The 24,507-nt window shown below is 35.8% G+C and overlaps 1 protein-coding gene across 1 annotated transcript in view; it reads right to left on the reverse strand.

The window, feature by feature from the left end:
* LOC105507596 (uncharacterized protein C12orf40-like) overlaps nt 1-24,291 on the reverse strand; it is a gene marked incomplete at its 5' end in the record, with an annotated part of 42,775 nt that extends 18,484 nt beyond the window's left edge. The window contains 2 exons of the mRNA XM_011936119.1: nt 8,827-8,909; nt 24,228-24,291. Of these exons, the coding sequence (XP_011791509.1) occupies nt 8,827-8,909; nt 24,228-24,291 (147 nt within the window). The remainder of the gene's footprint in view (nt 1-8,826; nt 8,910-24,227) is intronic.
* Between the last annotated feature and the right edge of the window lie 216 nt (nt 24,292-24,507).

The raw sequence follows: 24,507 nt of genomic DNA on the forward strand, positions 1-24,507 counted from the left end.
ATACCATGGAATACTATGCAGCCATAAAAAAGGATGAGTTTGTGTCCTTTGTAGGGACATGGATGCAGCTGGAAACCATCATCCTCAGCAAACTATCGCAGGAACAGAAAACCAAACACCGCATGTTCTCACTCACAGGTGGGAACTGAGCAATGAGATCACTTGGACTGGGGAAGGGGAACATCACACACTGGGGCCTATCACGGGGAGGGTGGAGGGTGGAGGGATTGCATTGGGAGTTATACCTGATGTAAATGACGAGTTGATGGGTGCTGACGAGTTGATGGGTACAGCACACCAACATGGCACAAGTATACATATGTAACAAATCTGCATGTTATGCACATGTACCCTAGAACTTAAAGTATAATAATAATAAAAAAAATACTGGTAAACCAAAACTAGCAGCACATCAAAAAGCTTATCCCCCATGATCTAGTGGGCTTCATCCTGGGATGCAAGTCTAGTTCAACATACACATCAATAAACGTAATCCATCATATAAACAGAACCAAAGACAAAAACCACATGATTATCTCAATAGATGCAGAAAAGGCCTTTGACAAAATTCAACAGCACATCATGCTAAAAACTCTCGATAAAGTAGGTACTGATGGGGCATATCTCAAAATAATCAGAATTATTTATGGCAAACCCACAGCCAATGTCATATTGAATCAGCAAAAACTGGAGGTATTCCCTTTGAAAACTGGCAAAAGACAGGGATGCCCTCTCTCACCACTCCTATTCAGCACAGTGTTGGAAGTTCTGGCCAGGGCAATCAGGCAGGAGAAAGAAATAAAGGGTGTTCCATTAGGAAAAGGGAAGTTAAATTGTCCCTGTTTGCAGATGACATGATTGTATATTCATAAAACCCCATCATCTCAGCCCAAAATCTCCTTAAGCTGATAAGCAACTTCAGCAAAGTCCAGGATACAAAATCAATGTGCAAAAATCACAAGCATTCTTATACACCAGTAACAGACAAACAGAGAGCCAAATCATGAGTAAAGTCCCATTCACATTTGCCTCAAAGATAACAAAATACCTAGGAATCCAACTTACAAGGGATGTGAAGGACCTCTTCAAGGAGAACGACAAACCACTGCTCAGTGAAATAAAAGAGGACATGAACAAATGGAAGAACACACCGTGCTCATGGATAAGAAGAATCAATATCGCGAAAATGGCCATACTGCCCAAGGTCATTTATAGATTCAATGCCATCCCCATCAAGCTACAAATGATTTTCCTCATAGAATTGGTAAAAACTACTTTAAAGTTCATATGGAACCAAAAAAGAGCTCGCATTGCAAAGACAATCCTAAGTCAAAAGAACAAAGCTGGAGGCATCATGCTACCAGACTTTAAACTATACCATAAGGCTACAGGAACCAAAACAGCATGATACTGGTACCAAAACAGAGATATAGGCCAATGGAACAGAACAGAGCCCTCAGAAATAATACCAAACATCTACAATCATTAGATCTTTGACAGTTCTGACAAAAACAAGCAATGGGGAAAGGACTCCATTTTTAATAAATGGTGCCGGGAAAACTGGCTAGCCATATGTAGAAAGCTGAAACTAGATCCCTTCCTTACACCTTATACTAAAATTAATTCAAGATGGAATAGAGACTTAAATGTTAGATCTAATACCATAAAAACCCTAGAAGAAAACCTAGGTAGTACCATTCAGGACATAGGCATGGGCAAGGACTTCATGTCTAAAACACTAAAAGCAATGTCACAAAAGCCAAAATTGACAAATGGGATCTAAATTACTAAAGAGCTTCTGCACAGCAAAAGAAACTACCATCAGAGTGAACAGGCTATCTACAGAATGGGAGAAAATTTTTGCAATCTACTCATCTGACAAAGGGCTAATATCCAGAATCTAAAAAGCACTCAAACAAATTTACAAGAAAAAAACAAACCCATCAAAAAGTGGGCAAAGGATCTGAACAGACACTTCTCAAAAGAAGACATTTATGCAGCCAACAGACATATGAAAAAATGCTCATCATCACTGGCCATCAGAGAAATGAAAATCAAAACCACAATGAGATACCATCTCACAGCAGTTTGAATGGCGATCATTAAAAAGTCAGGAAACAACACAGGTGCTGGAGAGGATGTGGAGAAATATGAAACCTTTTACACTGTTGGTGGGAGTGTAAACTTGTTCAACCACTGTGGAAGACAGAGTGGTGATTGCTCAAGGATCTAGAACTAGAAATACCATTTAACCCATTACTGGGTATATACCCAAGGGATTATAAATCATGCTGCTATAAAGACACATGCACATGTATTTTTATTACAGCACTATTGACAATAGCAAAGACTTGGATCCAACCCAAATGTCCATCAATGATAGACTGGATTAAGAAAATGTGGCACATTGGCTGTGGGTTTGTCATACCCACAGCCAATATCATACTGAATGGGCAAAAGCTGGAAAAATTCCCTTTGAAAACTGGCACAAGACAGGGATGCCCTCTCTCACCACTCCTATTCAACACAGTGTCGGAAGTTCTGGCTAGGGCAATCAGGCAAGAGAAAGAAATAAAGGGTATCCAGTTAGGAAAAGAAGAAGTCAAATTGTCCCTGTTTGCAGATGACATGATTGTATATTTAGAAAACCCCATCGTCTCAGCCCAAAATCTCCTTAAGCTGATAAGCAACTTCAGCAAAGTCTCAGGATACAAAATTAATGTGCAAAAATCACAAGCATTCTTATACACCAGTAACAGACAAACAGAGAGCCAAATCATGAATGAACTTCCATTCACAATTGCATCAAAGAGAATAAAATACCTAGGAATCCAACTTACAAGGGATGTAAAGGATCTCTTCAAGGAGAACTACAAACCACTGCTCAGAGAAATACAAGAGGACACAAACAAATGGAAGAACATACCATGCTCATGGATAGGAAGAATCAATATCGTGAAAATGGCCATACTGCCCAAGGTTATTTATAGATTCAATGCCATCCCCATCAAGCTACCAATGAGTTTCTTCACAGAATTGGAAAAAACTGCTTTAAAGTTCATATGGAACCAAAAAAGAGCCCGCATTGCCAAGACAATCCTAAGTCAAAAGAACAAAGCTGGAGGCATCACGCTACCTGACTTCAAACTTTACTACAAGGCTACAGTAACCTAAACAGCATGGTACTGGTACCAAAACAGAGATATAGACCAATGGAACAGAACAGAGTCCTCAGAAATAATACCACACATCTACAGCCATCTGATCTTCGACAAATCTGAGAGAAACAAGAAATAGGAAAAGGATTCCCTATTTAATAAATGGTGCTGGGAAAATTGGCTAGCCATAAGTAGAAAGCTGAAACTGGATCCTTTCCTTACTCCTTATACGATGATTAATTCAAGATGGATTAGAGACTTAAATGTTACACCTAATACCATAAAAACTCTAGAAGAAAACCTAGGTAGTACCATTCAGGACATAGGCATGGGCATGGACTACATGTCTAAAACACCTAAAGCAACCACAGTAGTTAAAGAGAAAACATTGACTTAATTGGATGAAATGACAGAAGGAATCTCGTTGAATGAGGTAGATGAGACAGCAAAATAAAGGACAAAGTTAAGTACTAAGTTCCTGACATGATCATGTGGGTGGACAGAAAACGTATCTACTGATATAGGAAATGTCAGAAAAACTCATTTGTGGAGAACCAGGGGATATTCAGTTTGAGGTATGAAGAAATGGAGATTTTTATGAAATATCAAAGATATGTTCAATGGAAAATTGGACATCTAAATAAAGATGAGGGCTAAAGTTTAAAGTTAAGAACTGTCATCATGCAGACAGCACAAAATTCATTGGAGTGTATAACATCACCTAGGGTTTAGAGTGTAGGTTAACAGAAGAAGATTGTCCTGTGTCAAATTCTAAACTTCACAACATTTATATGGGGGTAGAGGAAAAGTGAACAAAGGCATGAAGTAGCATTCAGAGAAATATGAAGACAAACAAGATAGTGTGTTATCACAAAAGTGAAGAGTTAAAATTGTTTTTTAAAAAATAAAATAATAGTTTATACCAATATTAGGAGTTCTTATGAGATAGATTCAAAAGTATCCAATGAATTTAACAACATAGAAGTCATTGGTGTCTTTAGCAGGAGCTGCTTGGATGGTGAATTAGAGACAAAAGGTAAACTAAATGAAGATGAAAGAATGAATGGAGGAGAATTCCATTTAAACATGTGATTTATCAGCAATGGAGCATTTCTACTCAGAATATACTATGTCACTACAATTATTCAGGTTTCAGTTTTCAATAACATTTTATAGTTTTCATCTAAACGTGAAGAGTTTATTTTTGAACATATTATTGGTTATTTTACATTTCTAATTATTGTGAATGGGTTCTTTTAAAAAGCCTCTTGAAAGAAAGAAAATATACCTCTATATATTTTTATATATTACATATCATGTGTGTATACACAGTTGACCCTTGAACAACACAGGTTTGAACTGCACAGGTCCAATTATATGTGCATTTTTCTTCAATAAATACATTAGAAAACTTTTTAGAGATTCGTAACAATTTGAAAAAACTCAGAAAATAAGAAAAAGTTAAGTATATCATGAATGCATAAAATATCTATAGATACTAGTTTATTTTATAATTTACTACTGTAAAATATACACGGATCTATTATGAAAAGTTAAAATTTATCAAAACTTTTGCATATAAACATGGCCATAAGTGGCACCATTTACAACCAAGACAAATGTAAACAAACATAGAGAAATGTAAACAAATATTCAGTATTAAATCATGACTGCATAAAACTAACTGTAGTACATACTGTACTACTGTAATAATTTCATAGCCACCTCCTGTTGCTGTTGTAGTCTCTGTGGTAAATTGCATATTGTAGTAAACAGTGATCTCTTGTGGTTCTTGCATATTTTTCACTATATTTAGTGCAGTAACATACACCTTGAATAACATCCAAGGAGCCACATGAAATGCCACTAGTGATGCTGGAAGTGCTCCCAAGAAGCAGAGAAAAGTCATGGCATTAATTAATTGCTTGAACTGTTTGGTATGTACTATAAACTGGGATCTGCAGCTGCAGTTTCCCGCCATTTTAAGATACATAAACCCAGCATAAGGACCATGTACAGGAGGACAAATATGACATGTTCTCACTCACATATGGGAACTAAAAATGTTGATCTCATGGAGGTTGAGAGTAGAATGATAGATACCAGGGACTGGGAAAGGTGTCAATGTCAGGGGGTGGGAGAGACGAAGAGAGGTTGGTTAATGGGTACAAACACACAGTTAGATAGAAAGAATAAGTTCTAATGTTTAATAGCAGAGTAGGATAACTACAGTTAATAACAAATAGATATTTCAAAATAGCTAGTAGCTATGTCTTAAAACGGTCTCAACACAGAGAAAGAAATACTCGAGGTGATGGATATCCTGAATATTCTGGCTTGATCATTACACATTCGAGTCATGTAACAAAACATCATATATACCTGACTAAATATGTATAAATATTATACATCAACAAAAAATAAATAAAAGGTAAATCTAAGCGTGCTTCTTTAGTGACACAATTTGAGTTATATTCTTTCAGAGAATTCAACTGGTTAACAAATAGATAACCTTGTAATCTAGTGTTGATAACATGCTATTGGTGATTTTTTTTTTTTTTTTTTGAGACAGGGTCTCACTCCATTGCCTGGGCTGGAGTGCAGTGGCACAATCATGGCTCAAGGTGACCTCAACCTCCCAGGCTCGGGTGATTCTTCCACCTCAGCCTCCTGGGACCACAGGCACACACCACCACGTCTGACTAAGTTTTTGCATTTGCTTTGGCCATGTTGTCCAGGCTGGTCACGAACTCCTGGACTCAAGCAATTGTTTGCTCAGTCTCCCAAAATGCTGGGATTATAAGCAGTAACCATCATGCCTGGTTAACTGATATTTCTTACCTTTGTTCATAAGTACTTATAATAATATGTTTATGCATATACATTTAAAATGTAATTATGAGCAGAATCCTTTGGAGATGCATTATTTGGTCTTTTCTTTCAGGGAATGGAACTAATTACAAATAGAGAACACTGTAATATAGTGTTGAGAACATGCTATTGAAGGACAGTCATCTCTTCCTTAGAATTTCTAAGGCCTCATGTGCATGAGTTTACATATACACAAGTAAAAGCTAAATCTAAGTATAGTTCTTTAAAAAAAGAAAGAAAAGGAAACTTGTGAAGGAAAATGTACTTTTGTGAAATACCTTTTTACATTGTATTAAAAATGTAGCTTTTATGTGGGTGCAGGATTGCTATGACAAAGGCATACTTTCAGACGCTAATGTGATTCAAGAAAAAGTGAAGCCATTCTATGACAACTTAAAGCAAAAGGAATCTGAAAGATCTAATGCTGGAGAATTTAATGCCAGCAAAAGATGGTTTGATAATTTCAGAAAGAGCTTTGGCTTAAAAAATATCAAGGTAATAGGGAAAGCAGCTTCTGCAGACCAAGAAGCAGCAGATACATTCCCAGATGCCTTTAAAGAAAATCACTGAGGAAAATGGGTATCTGCCTAAGCAAGTTTTTAATGGAGACAAAAGTGCCCTATTTCAGGAAAAAAAAAAAAAACACACACACACACATGCCACATAGGATATTTATTAGGAAGAGAAGCAAGCACCAGGATTTAAAGGGAGGATGGGATAGGCTAACTCTACTGTTTTGTGCAAATGCAGTCAGGTTTATGACAAATATTGCCCTTATCTATAAAGCTGCTCGCCCTCAAATTTTGAAGGGAAGGATAAACACCAATTGCCAGTCTCTCAGTAATACAACACGAAGGCCTGGAAAACAAAAACGGTTTTTCTTTTTTTTTTTTTTTGAGACGGAGTCTCGCTCTGCCGCCCAGGCTGGAGTGGTGCAGTGGCCGGATCTCAGCTCACTGCAAGCTCCGACTCCCGGGTTCACGCCATCCTGCCTCAGCCTCCCGAGTAGCTGGGACTACAGGCGCCCGCCACGTCGCCCGGCTAGTTTTTTATATTTTTAGTAGAGACGGGGTTTCGCCATGTTAGCCAGGATGGTCTCGATCTCCTGACCTCGTGATCCGCCCGTCTCGGCCTCCCAAACTGCTGGGATTACAGGCTTGAGCCACCGCGCCCGGCCTACAAAAACACTTTTTCTGAATTGATTCCATCAGTGCTTTGTCCCTGAAGTCAGTAAGTGCTTTGCCAGTAACGGACTGCCTTTTAAAGTTATTTTGATATAGATAATGCCCCTGGTCACCCAGAATCCCATGAGTTCAATACCAAAGGTGTCAAAGTAGTTTATATGTTTTGAAGCACAACATCTCTAATTCAGTCTCTAGATCAGGGAGTCACACTGACCTTTAAGGTTCATTATACATTGTGCTCTATGGAAAGGATGGCCAATGCAATGGAAGATAATCCAGGAGAGAGAACATCATAAAAGTTTGGAAGGATTATACCATTGAACATGCCATTACTGTTATAGAAAAAGCCATGGAAGTCATCAAGACTTGGAAAAGAAATCCCTGCAGGAGAAAACTGTTCTAGATATTGAACATGACGTCATAGGATTTACAAGAGCTAATCAAGAAAATCATGAAAAAGATTGTGGATATGGCAAAAAAGGTGAAAGGTGAAGGGTTTCAAGATATGGAGCTTACAGAAATTAAAGAGCTAATAAATACCCTCCAGAGGAATTAACAGAAGACAACTTGATGGAGATGAGTACTTAAGAACCAGTTACAGACAAGGAAGAAGACATAAAAGAAGCAGTGCCAGAAAACTCTGACATTAGACAATCTGGCAGAAGTGTTGATTACTCAAGACCTCTTTTGACTTCTTTACGACACAGATCTTTCTATGATACAGGCTCTGAAGCTAAAGTAAACAGTAGAAGAAGGATTGGTACCATGTAAAAACATTTTTAGAGGAATGAAAAATCAAAACTCAGAAATAATGATGTATTGCCATAAAGTTACACAAAGTGTGCCTGCCTCTCCTGCCCCCTATTCTACCTCCTCCACCTCTTCTGCCTCTGCTACCAATGAGACAGCAAGACCAACTCTGCCTCTCCCTTCTCCTCCTCAGCCTACTCAACATGAAGATGATGAGGATTGCGACTTTTATGATGATCTATTCCTACTTAATAAATAGTAAATATATCTTCTCTTTCTTAAGATATTTAGTAATATTTTCTTTTCTTTAGCTTACTTTATTGTATAAATATAGTATATAATATATGCAACATACAAAATATGTGTTAATCAACTGTTTGTGTTATCAGTAAGGATTCTGGCCAACAGCAGGCTATTAGTAGTTAAGTTTTGCAGAGTCAAACATTTTATTCAGATTTCTGACTGAGCAGCATCCCTAAACCCTGCAATGTTCAAGGATAAACTGTACACACATAATGTATGTGTGTGTGCATGTTTATGTGTATGTATATATATGTGTATATATATAATGTATCCTGATAAAAGGATAAAAGGTGTTTTTTAAATGGCAGTAAAAGCATTATTTTTACAAATGTGAAGAATGGTACTCATTTACATTTTTATTTTACATTTTTGTTTACATTTTTCTTTTCTATATTTTTAAATAGTTGTATATATTTTTGTTTGTTTACTTTTTTGTTTATATTAATTTTATATACACTATTTGACTCAACATTTTTATAAGGTAAAGGTAAACTATGAGAAAAACAAATAATTATTAATTAATATAGCATATATTAATAGATGAAACAAGCATAACTTACCAAATCTGAACTAGAACTGAAACAGCTGTCTGTTGGTCTTGGAGAGTAACTGGTAGACCAACCACTCTGTGCAGAATCAAGAGCTGAAAATAAAGGTTTAATACATGAATAATGGTATTTATGAATACTCTACAACATACACATGCCAAGCAGAAGATATCTGCTGATAAAACAAATTTAGATAACAACATACAACACTTTAAAATGTACCAAAATTAGTTAAAATTGTGGATACTTAGCACCTTACAATTCTGACAGGATTTATGGGTTAATTTTACTCTTAAAAAATGTGTAGCTACAAATGAAATAAGGGTATATAACATAAGTGAAGAAAACATAATAAAGAAACTTGGATTGATTTTTCCAACATGTGAATTATATTTTATGAACAAATAATTTAAAGTGTTAACCTGAGGGAAGGAAGAGAAAACCAAGTTATTAAGTCCTAAGGCATCAAACATTTGCCAATCTAGTAAATGAAAGTTTACTGTGCAATCAAATGCTATGAATAAAACCTATTCAAAGCATCCAGTTTGATAAATTTTCATTATCTGCTTAATATTACTATTTTACAATTGCAAGTAAAGTTTTAAAATGGGATTGAGATGTAGGTCATGAATCCCTACTATGTATAAATGATAAAGAGCAACCGTAGCTTTAACCACTCCTGTTACCTTGTTTATGAAAATCGGTCTGCTATCAAGAGAAGCAAAATGCTGCAGAACATGAAACAACAACACATACCAGATCACATGCCCTCCTATATGCAATAAACCATGAGTACCTCAGGCCAGGACAAATGCTCTCTGTAACAGAATCTAGCTTCAGTCAACTGAGAGGCAGAGAGAACTTAGCTGAACTCTGATACCCTTATTTCATCATTCTAGAAGGAAATTTATACCCCCACAAAGCAGGTTTCTCCCTGACAACAGAAAGTAGAGTGCACAAAAATGAAGGGTAGAATATTACTACTAACAACATAATTTAAGGGCATTTCACCCTCATTTCACCAACAAGGTTCATTCAGTCCATAAGTACTGTAAATCCACAGTCATCAGAAGGGAAGAAATTTGTCTGCTGAATGAATGTTCTCACCTTTAGCAGTACAGGAAAGGGCATGCAAATGAAAATAAGTACAAATAAACACTTGTTTTGGTAACCATGGCCTTATAGTATAGTTTGAAATCAGGTAGTGTGATGTGTCCAGATTTGTTATTTTTGCTTAGTCTTGCTTTGGCTATGCGGGCTCTTTTTTGGTTCCGCATAGATTTTAGGGGTTTTTTTTCTAATTCTGTGAAGAATGATGGTGGTATTTTGATGAGATTGCATTGAATTTGTAGATTGCTTTTGGCAGTATGGTCATTTCCACAACATTGATTCTACCCATACATGAACATGGAATGTGCATGGTACTGGTATAAAAATAGGCACATAGACTAATGGAACAGAATAGAGAACCCAGAAATAAACCCAAATACTTACAGCCAACTGATCTTCAAAAAAGCAAATGAAAACATAAAGTGGGGAAAAGATACCCTTTTCAACAAATGGTGCTGGGATAATTGGCTAGCCACATGTAGGAGATCCTCATCTCTCACCTTATAGAAAAATCAACTCAAGATTGATTAAGGACTTAAACCTAAGATCTGAAGTTATAAAAATTCTAGACGATAACATGGGAAAAACCCTTCTAGACATTGGCTTAGGCAAGGATTTCATGACCAAGAACCCAAAAGCAAATACAATCAAAGAAATATATAGCTGGGACCTAATTAAACTAAAGAGCTTTTGCACGGCAAAAGGAACCATCAGGAGAGTAAACAGACAACCCACAAAGTGGGAGAAAATCTTCACAATCTATATATCTGACAAAGGACTTATATCCAGAATTTACAAGGAACTCAAATCAGTAAGAAAAAAACAAACAATCTCATCAAAAAGTGGGATAAGGGCATGAATAGACAATTCTGAAAAGAAGATATACAAATGGCCAAAAAACACATGAAAAAACGTTCACTATCACTAATGATCGGGGAAATGCAAATCAAAACCATAATGTGATATCACCTTATTCCTGCAAGAATGGCCATAATCAAAAAATCAAAAAACAGTAGATGTTGGCATGGGATTGGTGAACAGAGAACACTTCTACGTTGCTGGTGGGAATGTAAACTAGTACAGCCGCTATGGAAAACAGCGTGGAAATTCCTTAAAGAATTAAAAGTAGCGCTACCATTTGGTCCAGCAGTCCCACTACTGGGTATCTACCTAGAGGAAAAGAAGTCATTATTCAAAAAAGATACTTCCACACACATTTATAGCAGCACATTTCACAATTGCAAAATCATGGAACCAACCCAAACTCCCATCAATCAATGAGTGGATGAAGAAACTGTGGTGTGTGTGTCTGTGTGTATATATATATATTTTTTACATATATATGATGGAATAAAAATGCAGCCATAAAAAGGAAGGAATTAACAGTATTTGCAGTGACCTGGATAAGATTGGAGACTATTATTCTAAGTGAAATAACTCAGGAATGGAAAACCAAACATCGTATGTTCTCACTGATATGTGAGAACCAAATACCGCCTGTACCCCAATAATTTGTGGTAAAAAAGACTTTTTAAAAACTTAAAAAAAAAACACTTATTGAGTAACTACTTTATGTAAGGCACTGTGATAGTTATTAGGGACACATGTTCAGAGCCCTCAAAGTGTTCAGAATCTTGTAGTGGAGAAAGATACACATTTTTTAAGTCACAAAATAAGATGTGACATCATAGAAGATACAAAAGTAGTAGGCGGCTAAGTGTGATGAACCCTAGGGAAAGAGATTTGGTGACAATTTAGAGAAAACACAAGTATAAAGAGTAAGTTTTGAATGATGAATAAACAATTTTCAGAGACAAGATGAAAAACTAACATGTGGGATAGAGGGAAAAGAATGTGCAAATATTTCTAAACATTAATGGAGGTATATTTTAGATTGTCCATGATGTTACCTAAGGATGAATTAAAGAGAGGTGAGACAATGAAATCAAGTCAGTTAGATGATTAACTGGATAATCTAGGTATGAAGTGATTATGACCTGCAATAAAGCAGTGAAATTGGGATAGAGAAGAAGCAAAATATTCAAGTTTCAAGAAGGCTTTCAAATAGCCTCAACTTTTGCCTGTATGTACATTTAAAAACTTTTCTGTATCTGGTATAACATATCAAAATCTGATAAAGATTGCACACACATACAAACATTCTCTCTCTACAGGAAAATACCACTTATGAATACCAATACGAAAACCTTATACTAAAAAAGTATTAAATTTTTTACAAAGAACAGAATAAAAAGAAAAGCAAAGAACCACAACACATCAGGACTTGGTGGAATTTATTGTAGGAATGCTAAGATGGTCCAAATCACAAAATCCATTAGTAAAATTCATCATTTAAAAAGATCTATATCAAAATGAAGTATCATCTCACACCTCTTAGGGTGACCACTGTCAGAAAAAAACAAAAAATAACAAATATTGGCAAGGATGTAGAAAAATTGGAACCTTTCTGCACTGCTGGTGGGAATGTAAAATGGTGCTGCAACTACGGAAAATGGTATGAAGATTTCTCAAAAAAATAAAAATAGAACTACTGCATAATCCAGAAATAGAATTTCTGAATATATATCTAAAATAACGGAAAGCAGGACCTAGAAGAGACATTTGCATACTTATGTTCATTGCAGCATTATTCACAATAGCCAAGAGTCAGAAACAACCTAAATGACAATCAATGAAAGAATGGGTAAAGAAAATATGGTATACAGATACAATTGAATACTATTCAGCAATGAAAAAGAAGGAAATCTTGTTATATACTACAGTGTGGATGAAACTTAAGGACATTATGTTAAGTGAAGCAAGCCATTATAAAAAAGACAAATACTACATGATTTCACCAGTAGGTATATAAGTAGAATATAGAAACAGAAGGTAAAATGGTAATGGTCAGGGGCTGGAGGGAGTGGCAAGTAGGAAATTGTTGTTTAGGGAGTGTGAGAGACAGGACGAGGGTCTGTTGCACAACAATGTGCATGTGGTTGACAATATTGTATTGTACACCTGGAAACTGTTGAGAGGATAAATGTTATGTTGCATGCTTTTTTGCAACAATAATGCAAAAAGACATATGAATAAAAATTAATAATCATTCCCATAGATCCCATAGATGCTAAGAATCACTTTCTCCCAAATTACTGATTCATCAAATACCTCACAAGAAAAAAAAGCTATTGGCAAAACACACACACACACACACACACACACACACACACACACACACACAAGCCTAAGCCCCAAATTCAGAATCTTACTTAATACAGAAACACAGGATATATATTCATGCTAAAGTAGCTGTGTGTGTGTGTGTGTGTGTGTGTGTGTGTGTGTGTATGTGTATCAGAAGGCACTACAGATAAATCTAACAAGAAACATGCAGAATCTATGTGAGGAAGACTTCAGGAAAGTGCTTGAAGGTATTTTAAGCAACTACTAAATATAAAAAACTAGACTGAATTAATGAAAGGACATCTTATGTTCTTCGATAGACTACTCAACATTATTAGGATAATAATTCACACTAAACTAACACAGTTAACAGTTTCCTAATAAAAATTAAAACTTTTCTTTTGGACTTAATTAAGTTGATTTTAAAGGTTATATGAAAAAGCAATCCAACAATAACCAGAAAAAACTTTTTAAAAAGTGCAAAGAGGCATGTAATTTTTCAAGAAATTAAACATTTATAAAAAGATAATTTTTAAAAAGCAGTATGGTATTGGCACATGAAGATTAGGAAAGATCAATGAAACAATTAAGAAACCCACAAAATAGGTTAGCTACATATGGAAAGTTATTATATAAAAAAGGTAGTATCACAAATACCTAGGGAAAAGATGTATTTTTAAAACTTGGCTGGGCGCGGCTGCCCATGCCTGTAATCCCAGCACTTTGGGAGGACGAGGTAGGGGGATCACGAGGTCAGGAGATAGAGGCCATCCTGCCTAACATGGTGAAACTCCGTCTCCACTAAAAAAATGTAAAAAATTAGCCAGTTGTGGTAGCAGAAGAATGGCGTGAACCTGGGAGGCGGAGCTTGCAATGAGCTGAGATTGCGCCACTGCACTCCAGCCTTGCCAACAGAGCGAGACTCCGTCTCAAAAACAAACAAACAAACAAACAAAACCTTGGACTTATAGAAACCTCATGCCTTAAATCAACTCAAAATCCAAATGGATTAAAGAACTGAATTTAAAAATATAAAAGCATACTAATACTAGAAGAAAATATGGTAAGTTCTTTTGTAACTTGGAAGTGTGGAGAGTCTGGAGAGTCTAAATCCAGAAATAAAAGAAAAAATTTATCAATTTAACTACATAAAGAAGATAAACCTTCTGCAAAGCAAGAGACACTATATGCAAAGACTAAACAAAATAAATCAAAAACCAACATTAAACTAGAAGAAAACATTTGCCACATATCAAAACATACATGCTTTTACTTTTTAATTTTTATGGATACATAGTAGGTGCATATATTTATGGGTATATGAGATGTTTTGATACAGGGATACAATGTATAATAATCACATGAAAACTGGGGTATGCATCCCCTAAAGCATTCATCCTTTGTGTTATCTAATTATATTGTTTTTGTTATTTTAAAATGTACAATTTTTATTCACTATAGCTACCCTGCTGTGCTAGCAAATACGAGGTCTTATTCATTCTTTCTAATTAAATTTTTTGTACCCATTAACCATCACCACTCTCCCAACCCCACCACTACCCTTCCTAGCCTCTAGTAACCATTCTTCTACCCTCTTATTTCCATGAGTTCAATTGCTTTTATTTTTAGATCCCACAAATAAGTGAGAACATTTGTTGTCTTTCTGTGCCTGGCTTGTTTCACTTAACATAATAACCTCCAGTTCCATCCATGCTGTTGCAAATTACATGATTATTCTTTTCTTATGATATTTTCTGGAGTTAGGCAAGTTGATTTTAAAGGTTATATGAAAAAGTAATCAAGAATAACCAGAAAAATCTTTTTAAAAAATGAAAGGAGGGGTGTAACTTCTCAAGAAATTAAACATTATAAAACAATTATTATTATTAGATTATGTATAATTAGATTATTAGATTGTGTTTAATTAACACATTTTCTTTAGCGATTCATTTGGTGATGGACACTTAGGTTGCTTCCAAATCTTGGCTATTGCAAACAGTCCTGCAACAAACATGGGAGTGCAGATATCTCTTTAATATACTGATTTCCTTTCTTTTGGGTATATATCCAGCAGTGGGATTGCTTGATTACATGGTAGCTCTATTTTTAGTTTTTTGAGGAACCTCCAAACTATTCTCCATAGTGTTGTACTAATTAATATTACCATCAATAGTGTATAAGGGTTCCCTCTCTCCATATCCTCACCAGCATTTGTTATTGCCTATCTTTGGGATATGTCATTTTAACCGAGGTGAGATGATATCTCACTTTACTTTTGATTTGCATTTCTTTGATGATCAATGATGTTGAGCACCTTTTCATATGCCCCTTCCATGTGTATGTCTCTTTTGAAAAATGTCTTTTCAAATACCTGGTCTATTTCTTCTTGAGATTATTAGATTTTTTTTCTATACAGTTATTTGAACTCCTTATATATTATATTAATCCCTTGCCAGATGGGTAATTTGCAAACATTTTCTCCCATTATAGGTTGTCTCTTTACTGATTGTTTCCTTTATTGTGTAGAAGCTTTTTAACTTGATGTGATCCCATTTGTCCATTTTTGCTTTGGTTCCCTATGCTTATTATTCCAGAAATTTTTACCCAAACGAATGTCCTGGGGAATTTCTTCAGTGTTTTCTTGTCGTAGTTCCATAGTTCAAGGTCTTAGATTTAATTCTTTAATCCATTTTGATTTGATTTTTGTATATGGTGAGAGACAGGGGTCTAGTTTCATTCTTCTGCATACAGATACCCAGTTTCCCCTGCAACATTCATTGAAGAGACCGTCTTTTCCCAGTGCATGTTCTTGGCACCTCTATCAAAAATGAGTTCACTGGAAATATGTGGAATTGTTTCTGGGTTCTCGATTCTGTTCCGCTGGTCTATGTGTCTCTTTTATGCTGGTACCATGCTGTTTTGGTTACTATAACTCTGCAGTATAATTTGAAGTAAGGTAATGCTATTCCTTCAGTTTTGTTTCTTTTGCTTAGGATAACTTCAGCTATTCTTGGTCTTTCATGGTTGCACGTAAATTTTGGGATTAGTTTTTCAATTTCTGTTAATAATGTCATTCATATTTTGATAGGGATTGCATTGAATATGTAGATTGCTTCAGGTAGTATGGACATTATAAACAATATTGATTCTTCTAATCTATGAACAGGGAATATCTTTCCATGTTTTGGTGTCCTCTTCAGTGTCTTTCATCAGTGTTTTACAGTCTTTATTATTGAGCTCTTTCACTTCTTTGGTTAATTCCTAGGTACTTAACTTTATTTGTGGCTACCGTAAATGGAACTACTTAAAAAAATTTTTTTTCAGACTGTTCACTGTTGGCATATAAAAATGCTACTGAATTTTGTATGTTGATTTTGCCTCCTGCAACTTTACTGATTTTATCAATTCTAATAGGTTTTTGATGGAGTATTTAGGTTTTTCTAAGTATAAGACCACATCATTATCAAACACAGATAATTTGACTTCTTTCTTCCAGGTTGGATGCCCTTTATTTCTTTCTCTTTTCTCATGCTCTAGATGGAACTTCCAGTAGAACTTCCAGTACTATGTTGAATAAGAATGAAAGTGGGCATATTTGTCATGTTCCAGATCTTAGAGGAAAGCCTTTCAGTTCTTCCCCATTAAGTACTATACTAGCTGTGGGTCTGTCATATCTGGCTGTTATTATGTTATGTTTCTTCTATATTCAGGTTTTTTTTACGATTTTTATCATGAAGGGATGTTAAATTTTTATCAAATGCTTTTTCAGCATCAATTTAAATGTTCACATGTTTCTTGCCCTTCATTCTGTTGTTATGATGTATCACATTGATTGATTTGTGTATCTTGAACCATTCTTGTATCCCAGGGATAAATCCCACTTGGTCATAATGAATAATCTTTTCAATATACTTTTGAATTGTGTTTGCTAGTATTTTGTTGAAGATATTTGCATCAACATTCATCAGAGACATTGACCTGTAGTTTTCTTTTCTTGATGTATTTGTCTGGTTTTGGTATCAGGGTAATACACTGCCTTATAGAATGGGTTTGGAAGTAGTCCCTCTTCCTCCATTTTTCAGAATATTTTTAGTAGGACTGGTATTAGTTCTTCTTTAAATGTTTTGTAGAATTCAGTGGTGAGGCCTTCAAGTCCCAGGTTTTTCTTTCCTGGCAGACTTTTTATTACAACTTCAATCTAGTTACTCGTTATTGGACTGTTCAGGTTTTGGATTTCTTCATGGTTCAATCTTGGTAGATTGTGCGTGTCTAGGAATTTATCCATTTCTTCTATATTTTCCAACTTATTGGTATGTAGTCATTCACAGTAGCCACTAATGATCCTTTCAATTCTTATTATCAGCTATAATGTTCCTTTTTCATCTCTGATTTTATTTAAATCTTCTCTCTTTTTCTTAGTCTAGCTAAATATTTGTCAATTTTGTTTAATTTTTCAAAAACCAACTTTTTGTTTCATTGATATTTTGTACTGTTTGCTTCATTTCAATATCATTTATTTCTGCTTGTCTTTATTATTTCTTTTCTGCTGCTAATTGTGGGTTTGGTTTGTTCTTGCTTTTCTAGTTCTTTAAGATACATAGGTAAGTTGTTTATTTGTTGTTTTTCTTCTTTTTTGATGTAGGCTTTTAGAGCTACAAACTTTCCTCCTAGCACTGCTTTTGCTGTATCCCACAGGTTTTGGTATATTGTGTTTCAATTATCATTTGTTTCAAGGACTTTTTCAATTTCATTCTTAATTTCTTCATTGACCCACTGGTCATTCAGGTGCATATTGCTTAATTTTCATGTATTTGTATAGTTTCCAAAATTCCTCATTGTTGATTTCTAGTTTTATTCCATTGTAGTTAGAAAAGATACTTGATATCATTTCAATTTTCAAAAATGTTTTAAGATTTGTTTTGTTGCCTAACGTATGTCTATCTTTGAGAATGATCCATGTGCTGAGGAAAAGAATGTCTATTCTGTAGCTAAACTGGATGAAATGTTATGTGAATACCTATTAGGTCCATTTAATCTATAATACAGATGAAGTCTAGTGTTTCATCATTGTTTTCTTTCTGGAAGATCTGTCTAATGCTGAAAGAGGAATGAAGTCTCCAACTATTATTGTATTGGGGGTGTATCTCTTCCTCCTTCACGCTAATAACATTTGCTTTATATATCTGAGTGCTTCATTGTTGGGTGCATATATATTTAAAATTGTTATATCCTCTTTCTGAATTGGCCCCCTCCACAAGTGTGGAGCCATCATGGCCTAACTACCTCTTTAATGGTCTCACCTCTTAACACTGTTGCATTATGGATTAAGTTTCATTAAGTTGCATCAGAGTTTATATAATGACCTTCTTTGGTCTCTTACAATTTTTGTCTTGAAATTTATTTTGACTAATATACATTTAGCTACTCTTGCTCTTTTTTGGTTTCTATTGGCTTGGAATATCTTTTTCTATCCCTTTATTTTCTGTCTATGTGTGTCTTTATAGGTAAAATGTGTTTCTTATAGGCAACAGATCATTGGGTTTTATTTTTTTTATCTATTCAGCCACTCTATATCTTTTCATTGGAGAGTTTAGTCCATTGACAGTCAAAGTCATTATTGATAAGTAAGGACTTACTGCTCGTTAACTGTTTTTTGGCTGTTTTGTGGTCATTTCGTCTTTCCTTCCTTCTTGTCTTCCTTTTATTAAAGGTGACTTTCTCTGGTGATATAATTTATTTTCTTTTTATTTTTTGTGTATCTGTTGTATGATTTTATCATAAGGCTTGCAAATACAATCTTAGAACCCATGATTTTAGGCTGATAACAACTTAATTGTTTGTATAAAAAAATGAGCAAAAAGAAAACTAGTAAAAACTCTACCCCTTAACTTCATTCTCTCGCTTTTTAACTTTCTGTTGTTTCTGTATATATCTTATTATATACTCAATGGCTTGAAAAGTTGATGCAGTTATTATTTTTGACTAGTTCATCATCTAGTGTTTCTACTTCAGATATGAGTAGTTTGCACACCACATTTACAGTGTTATAATATTCTGTTTTTCTGTGTACTTATTATTATCAGTGAGTTTTTTACCTTCAGATGATTTCTTCTTGTTCATTAACTTTCTTTTCTTTCTGATTGAAGTATTGCTTTTAGCATTTTCTTGCAGAACAGGTCTGGTATTGATAATCCCTCAGCTTTTGTTTGTCTAGGAAGTCTTTATTTCTACTTCATGTTTGAGGGATATTTTTGCTGGATATACTATTTTAGGGTAAAAGGTTTTTTCCTTCAGCACTTTAAATATGTCATGACACTCTCTCCTGGCTTGTAAGGTTTCCACTGCAAAGTCTGATCCCAGACGTATTGTAGCTCCATTGTATGTTATTTGTTTCTTTTCTCTTGCCACTTTTAGGATCCTTTCTTTATCCTTAATCTTTAGGAGTTTACTAAATGCCTTGAGGTAGTCTTCTTTAGGTTAAATCTGCTAGGTGTTCTATAACCTTCTTATATTTGGGTATTGACATGTTTCTCTAGGTTTAGGAGATAAAAGGCCAATAACTACTCTTAGATTTGCCCTTTTGAGGCTATTTTCTAGATCCTGCAGGCATACTTCATTCTTTTTTATTCTTTTTTCTTTCATCTCCTTTGACTGTGTATATTCAAACTGTCTTCCTTCAAGCTCACTAATTCTTTGTGCTCCTTGATCAATTTTGCTATTAAGATTCTATTGTATTCTTCAATATATCAATTGCATTTTTCAGACCCAGAATTTACACTTGATTCTTTTTAATTATTTCAATCTCTTTGTTAAATTTGTCTGATATACTTCTGAATTCCTTCTCTTTGTTATCTTGAATTTCACTTTCCTCAAAACAGCTATTTTTAATACTCTGTCTGAAAGGTCACATATGTCCATTTCTCCAGGGTTGGTCCTTGGTGTGTTATTTAGTTCATCTGGTGAAGTCATTTTCCTGGATGGTCTTGCTACTTGTAGATGTTCGTTTGTACCTGGGCATCGAAGAGTTAGTTATTTATTGCAGTCTTCACAGTCTGGGCTTGTTCGCATCCATCTTGGGAATGCTTTCCAGGAATTCAAAAAGGACTTGGGTGTTAAGATCTAAGCTGTATCTGCTTTAGGGGCACCCCAAACCCAGTAATGCTGTGGTTCTTGCAGACTTGTAGACATACTGCCTTGATTGTCTTAGACAATATCTAGGAAAATTTTCTGCATTACCAAGCAGAGACTCTTGTCACTGCCCTTACTTTCTTCCAAATGAATAGTCTCTCTCTCTGTTCTGAGCCATCTGAAGCTCAGGGTGGAGTGACATAAGCACCCCCATTGCCACAACCATCAGGATTGTGCTTGGTCAGATGCTAAACCAGCACAGCACTGGGTCTCAACCAAGGTCCACTGTAACCACTATCCGGCTACTGCCTATGGTTTCTCAAGGCCCTAGGGCTCTACAATCCATGGGTAGCAAAGCTGGCCAGGTCTGTGTCCTTCCCTTCAGGGTGTCAAGTTCCCCCAGGCCCCAGGTGGATACAGAAGTGCTGTCTCAGAACTGGGAGCCAGGGACTACAGTCAAAAACCTTAGCAGCCTACCTGGTATTCTATTTTACTGGGGCTGAGCTTACATTCAAACCACAAGACACAGTGGTTTGTCTTCCCTTTCCAAAGGCAGATGAACCTCAACCCATGGCCATCACAACCCAGGCCTAAGGGAGTACTGCCAGAGTACCAGTGATGTTCCCTTACGACCCAAGGGTTCTTCAGTCAGCTTGTGGTGAATGACGCCTAGGCTGGGAGTCACCCTTCAGCGCAGTGGACTCCCCATCTGGTCAAGGGCAGGTCCAGAAATGCCTTCCAAGAGCCAAGTCCTGGAATTGGGGACCCCAAGAGCCTACTTGGTGTTCTACCCCCATGGCTGTGCTGGTACCTAAGGTGCAAGACACAGTCCCCTTTACTTTTCTCTCTGCTTTTCTCAAGTGAAGAGTCTTGTCCCATAGCCATCACAGCTGGAAATGTACTGAGACTCACCTGATACCACCAAGTCTCAGAGTCTCACCCAAGGCCCTCAATGTAGTCCCTGGATATCACTGATGGTTATTCAGGGCCCCAGGGCTCCTCAGTTAGCAGGTGATGATTCCTGCCAGGATTGGGTCCTTCCCTTCAAGGATATAGGTGTCCTTCTCGCCCAAAGAGTGTCCAGAAATGCCATCTTGGAGCTAGAGCCTGGAAAGGGGACATCATGACTCTGACCTGAGCCCTATCTTACTGTGGCTAATCTCGTATGCAGGATGTAAGACAAAGTCCTCCACACTCTTCCCTCTCCTCTCCTCAAGCAGAAGGGGTCTGTTTTGGAGCTGCAAGCTGAGTGGTCTGGGTTAAGGGAGGGCTGATTGCCACACTTCCTTAGCTGCCCCAACTGGTGATTCAATACAACACATGCCATCCCCAGTACACAGTCTCTGGGCCTAGTTCAGCACTAGGACTCACCTAGGAGTTGTAGTCCTTGTGGCCTAGACTGCCTTTAAAATTTACTTAGAGCACTAGAGCACTTTAGACCATAATAGGAGGGCTTATGCAAACTCAAGTATTGACCTCAAGCATCAGCAATTCCCCTCTGGCTAGGGCTAGTTTAAATACTCTCTCCATGGGTAGACATCAGCTGAGTTTGGTCCAGTTTTGCTTTCTGTTACAAGACAGCACTGAGTTCAATGCCTCGAAATTGCTGCACTGGCTGTCCCTCTCCCCAGTACACAGAATCACTCTCCGCACTGTGTCGCCACTCCCAGGGAATGGGGGAAGGGTGGCGTCAGTGACTCAAGACTATTTTTCCTACCTGTTCAGTGCCTCTTTCAGTGATGCGAAGTTAAAACCAGGTACTATGAGTGCTCTTATGCAGTTCTTAGGAAGGTGTTTTTTGTGTGCAGAGAGTCGTTAAATTGGTGTGCTTGTAGGTGGTGTCTTCAATTCCGCCATCTTTTTTCACCCCTCATCTACATCTTTTTAATATTTAAAGATCTCTTAATAGCTCTTAAAGAGTTCTTAAATATCAAGGAAAAAAATGCCAAAACCCAAGGGGGCAAAAGGTGTGAATGGAGAATTCACAGAAGAAGAATCGCAAATAGCCAATTAACATTTTTTAAAGATGCTCAACTTCACACATAGCGAAGTGCAAATGAAAACTTCTATCTATCCATCCCCCTGTAAGACTCAGCAAAATTCCTAAATTTGACCACAATCCTTGTTGGTGAGGCTGTGGAATAAAATATACACTGCTAAAGGAATTGCCAAATGGTGACACAAGGAACTTGGACATATATATATCAAAATTGAAATTCAGCAATATCTATCAAATACCAGCATATTTCTCCTTCAACTCAACAATGTCCCTCCCAGAAATTACCCTGAAAATGTACCTTCACAAATAAGAAACATTGCACAAAGTTGTTTACTTAAACAGTATTTGTAAGAAAAATATACTGGAAATAGCCCAAATGTCCATCAATAGGGCATTGACTGAAAAAACTACAGTTCATGCATGTAATGGACTACTAAATGGCCATAAGTAAAGGATGAAGAAATACCTAGCACTAACACAGAGGAATCTATAGGATATTTTATTAAATAAATGAATTCACTTAATTCTTTTATAAAATATTCTATATTACATTTGGAATGAGAAAGGCAGGAAACTAAGACTCATGGTTATGTATGTGTTTATATATTTTTGGGATTTATTTTTTTTTTAAATGGACTGGAATGAGAAACCAGAAAGCAGCAAAAAAAAAAAAAAAAAAAAAAACTCATGTTGCAGAATTCCGGGAAATAGGGCAGGGACGATAAGGGCAGAAACCAGACTAGTATTTTACATATTCAAAAAATTAAATTGTAAAAAGTTTCAAGGTATTCCATCAGACTAGATAACATGAAGGACTATGCTAGCACAGAATACCTAAAAGAGTACCAGATCAACATGAAACTTCTGTCTGTAAAAAGACAGTATAGAATTAAGAGATCACTCAAATATGAAGTATTTGCTACACACAAGCCTACAAGCAGTCAGTATCCAGGACACATAAAATATATATAGGAGATATAGACGTATAAAAGACACATCCCATAAAGAAAACCAAACGTCAGAAGAGGAACATGAGCAAATGACATTTCACAAATGAAACATCGATGGCCAGTTAACCTAATTAGTAGTCAGAGAAATATAAATTAGAACTACAATGAGCTATCAGATTACCAATAATGATAAAAGACTGAGATACTGTTGGTGAAAACATGTAACAACTAAGACTCTTACCCATTGCTAAGAGGGGTACAACTGGCATAACCACTTAGGAAAATAATTTTGCATTACCTTGAAGATGCAAAGAAGTACATACCATATGAACTAGCAATTCTCCTAGAAATACATCCTAGAGAAACTTTTTATACAGGTGTGCAAGGAAAAATGTCAATAATAGTCCAAGTAGCATTGTTCTTCATCGGAAAATATTCGAAACAATGTAAGCAAAATATTCAAAACAACCTAAATATCCATTGTTAGAGGATACATAAATTGTGAAATATTCATACAATAGAATGCTATATAGCAGGAAAAATAATAAATGTACTAGAGCTACAAATATCAAAGCAGGTGAACCACAAAATATAAAATGAGTGAAAAAAAAAGCAAGTTGCAGAAAAATATATAGAGTTGGATCAATATGTAGAAAGTTCAAAATAAAGCAATTAAAAAGTCTGTGTTATAACAAAAAACAAATTCAAGGAAATAGTTACCTCTAGAGGGCAGGATATGAAATACAAAAGAAGAAATCTTCAGAAGTATTATGTATTATTTCTTAAGCTACCTAGTGAGTATGAGGATTATCTGTTTTATTCTTATTTACTAAACTGTACATATACATTAATGTACTCATTATGTATATTTAATAAAATATAAAAGTAATTTTAAAGAGCCAATTGTATTAGTAGTACTAAAATATCCATGATATATATTTGTTGGTAAACATCCAAAAAATCACTACAAATGTAACTGATTTCTATTTAATTATTAGTTTTTAAAATAGAGTAAAATTAACTTATACAGTTATACTGACAGATTTTCTCAGTAGATGTTGGCCTGCTTTTTAAAGAGCATATTCCTCCTTCTTCCATCAGAATCTAGGAGAAAACCAAAATGTTAACAATTCCTAAGTATACATAATAACATTCACTTATATCTACCCTTTTTTCACCACCAATTCATTTTATAGTACTTTTCTTTAACATTACTTCAACTTTTTTTTTTTCTTTTTTTTTTGAGACGGAGTCTCGCTCTGTCCCCCAGGCTGGAGTGCAGTGGCACCACCTCGGCTCACTGCAAGCTCTGCCTCCTGG

The sequence above is a fragment of the Colobus angolensis genome, unplaced genomic scaffold (assembly GCF_000951035.1).
Source record: "Colobus angolensis palliatus isolate OR3802 unplaced genomic scaffold, Cang.pa_1.0 Scaffold150, whole genome shotgun sequence".
Classification (NCBI taxonomy): domain Eukaryota; kingdom Metazoa; phylum Chordata; class Mammalia; order Primates; family Cercopithecidae; genus Colobus; species Colobus angolensis.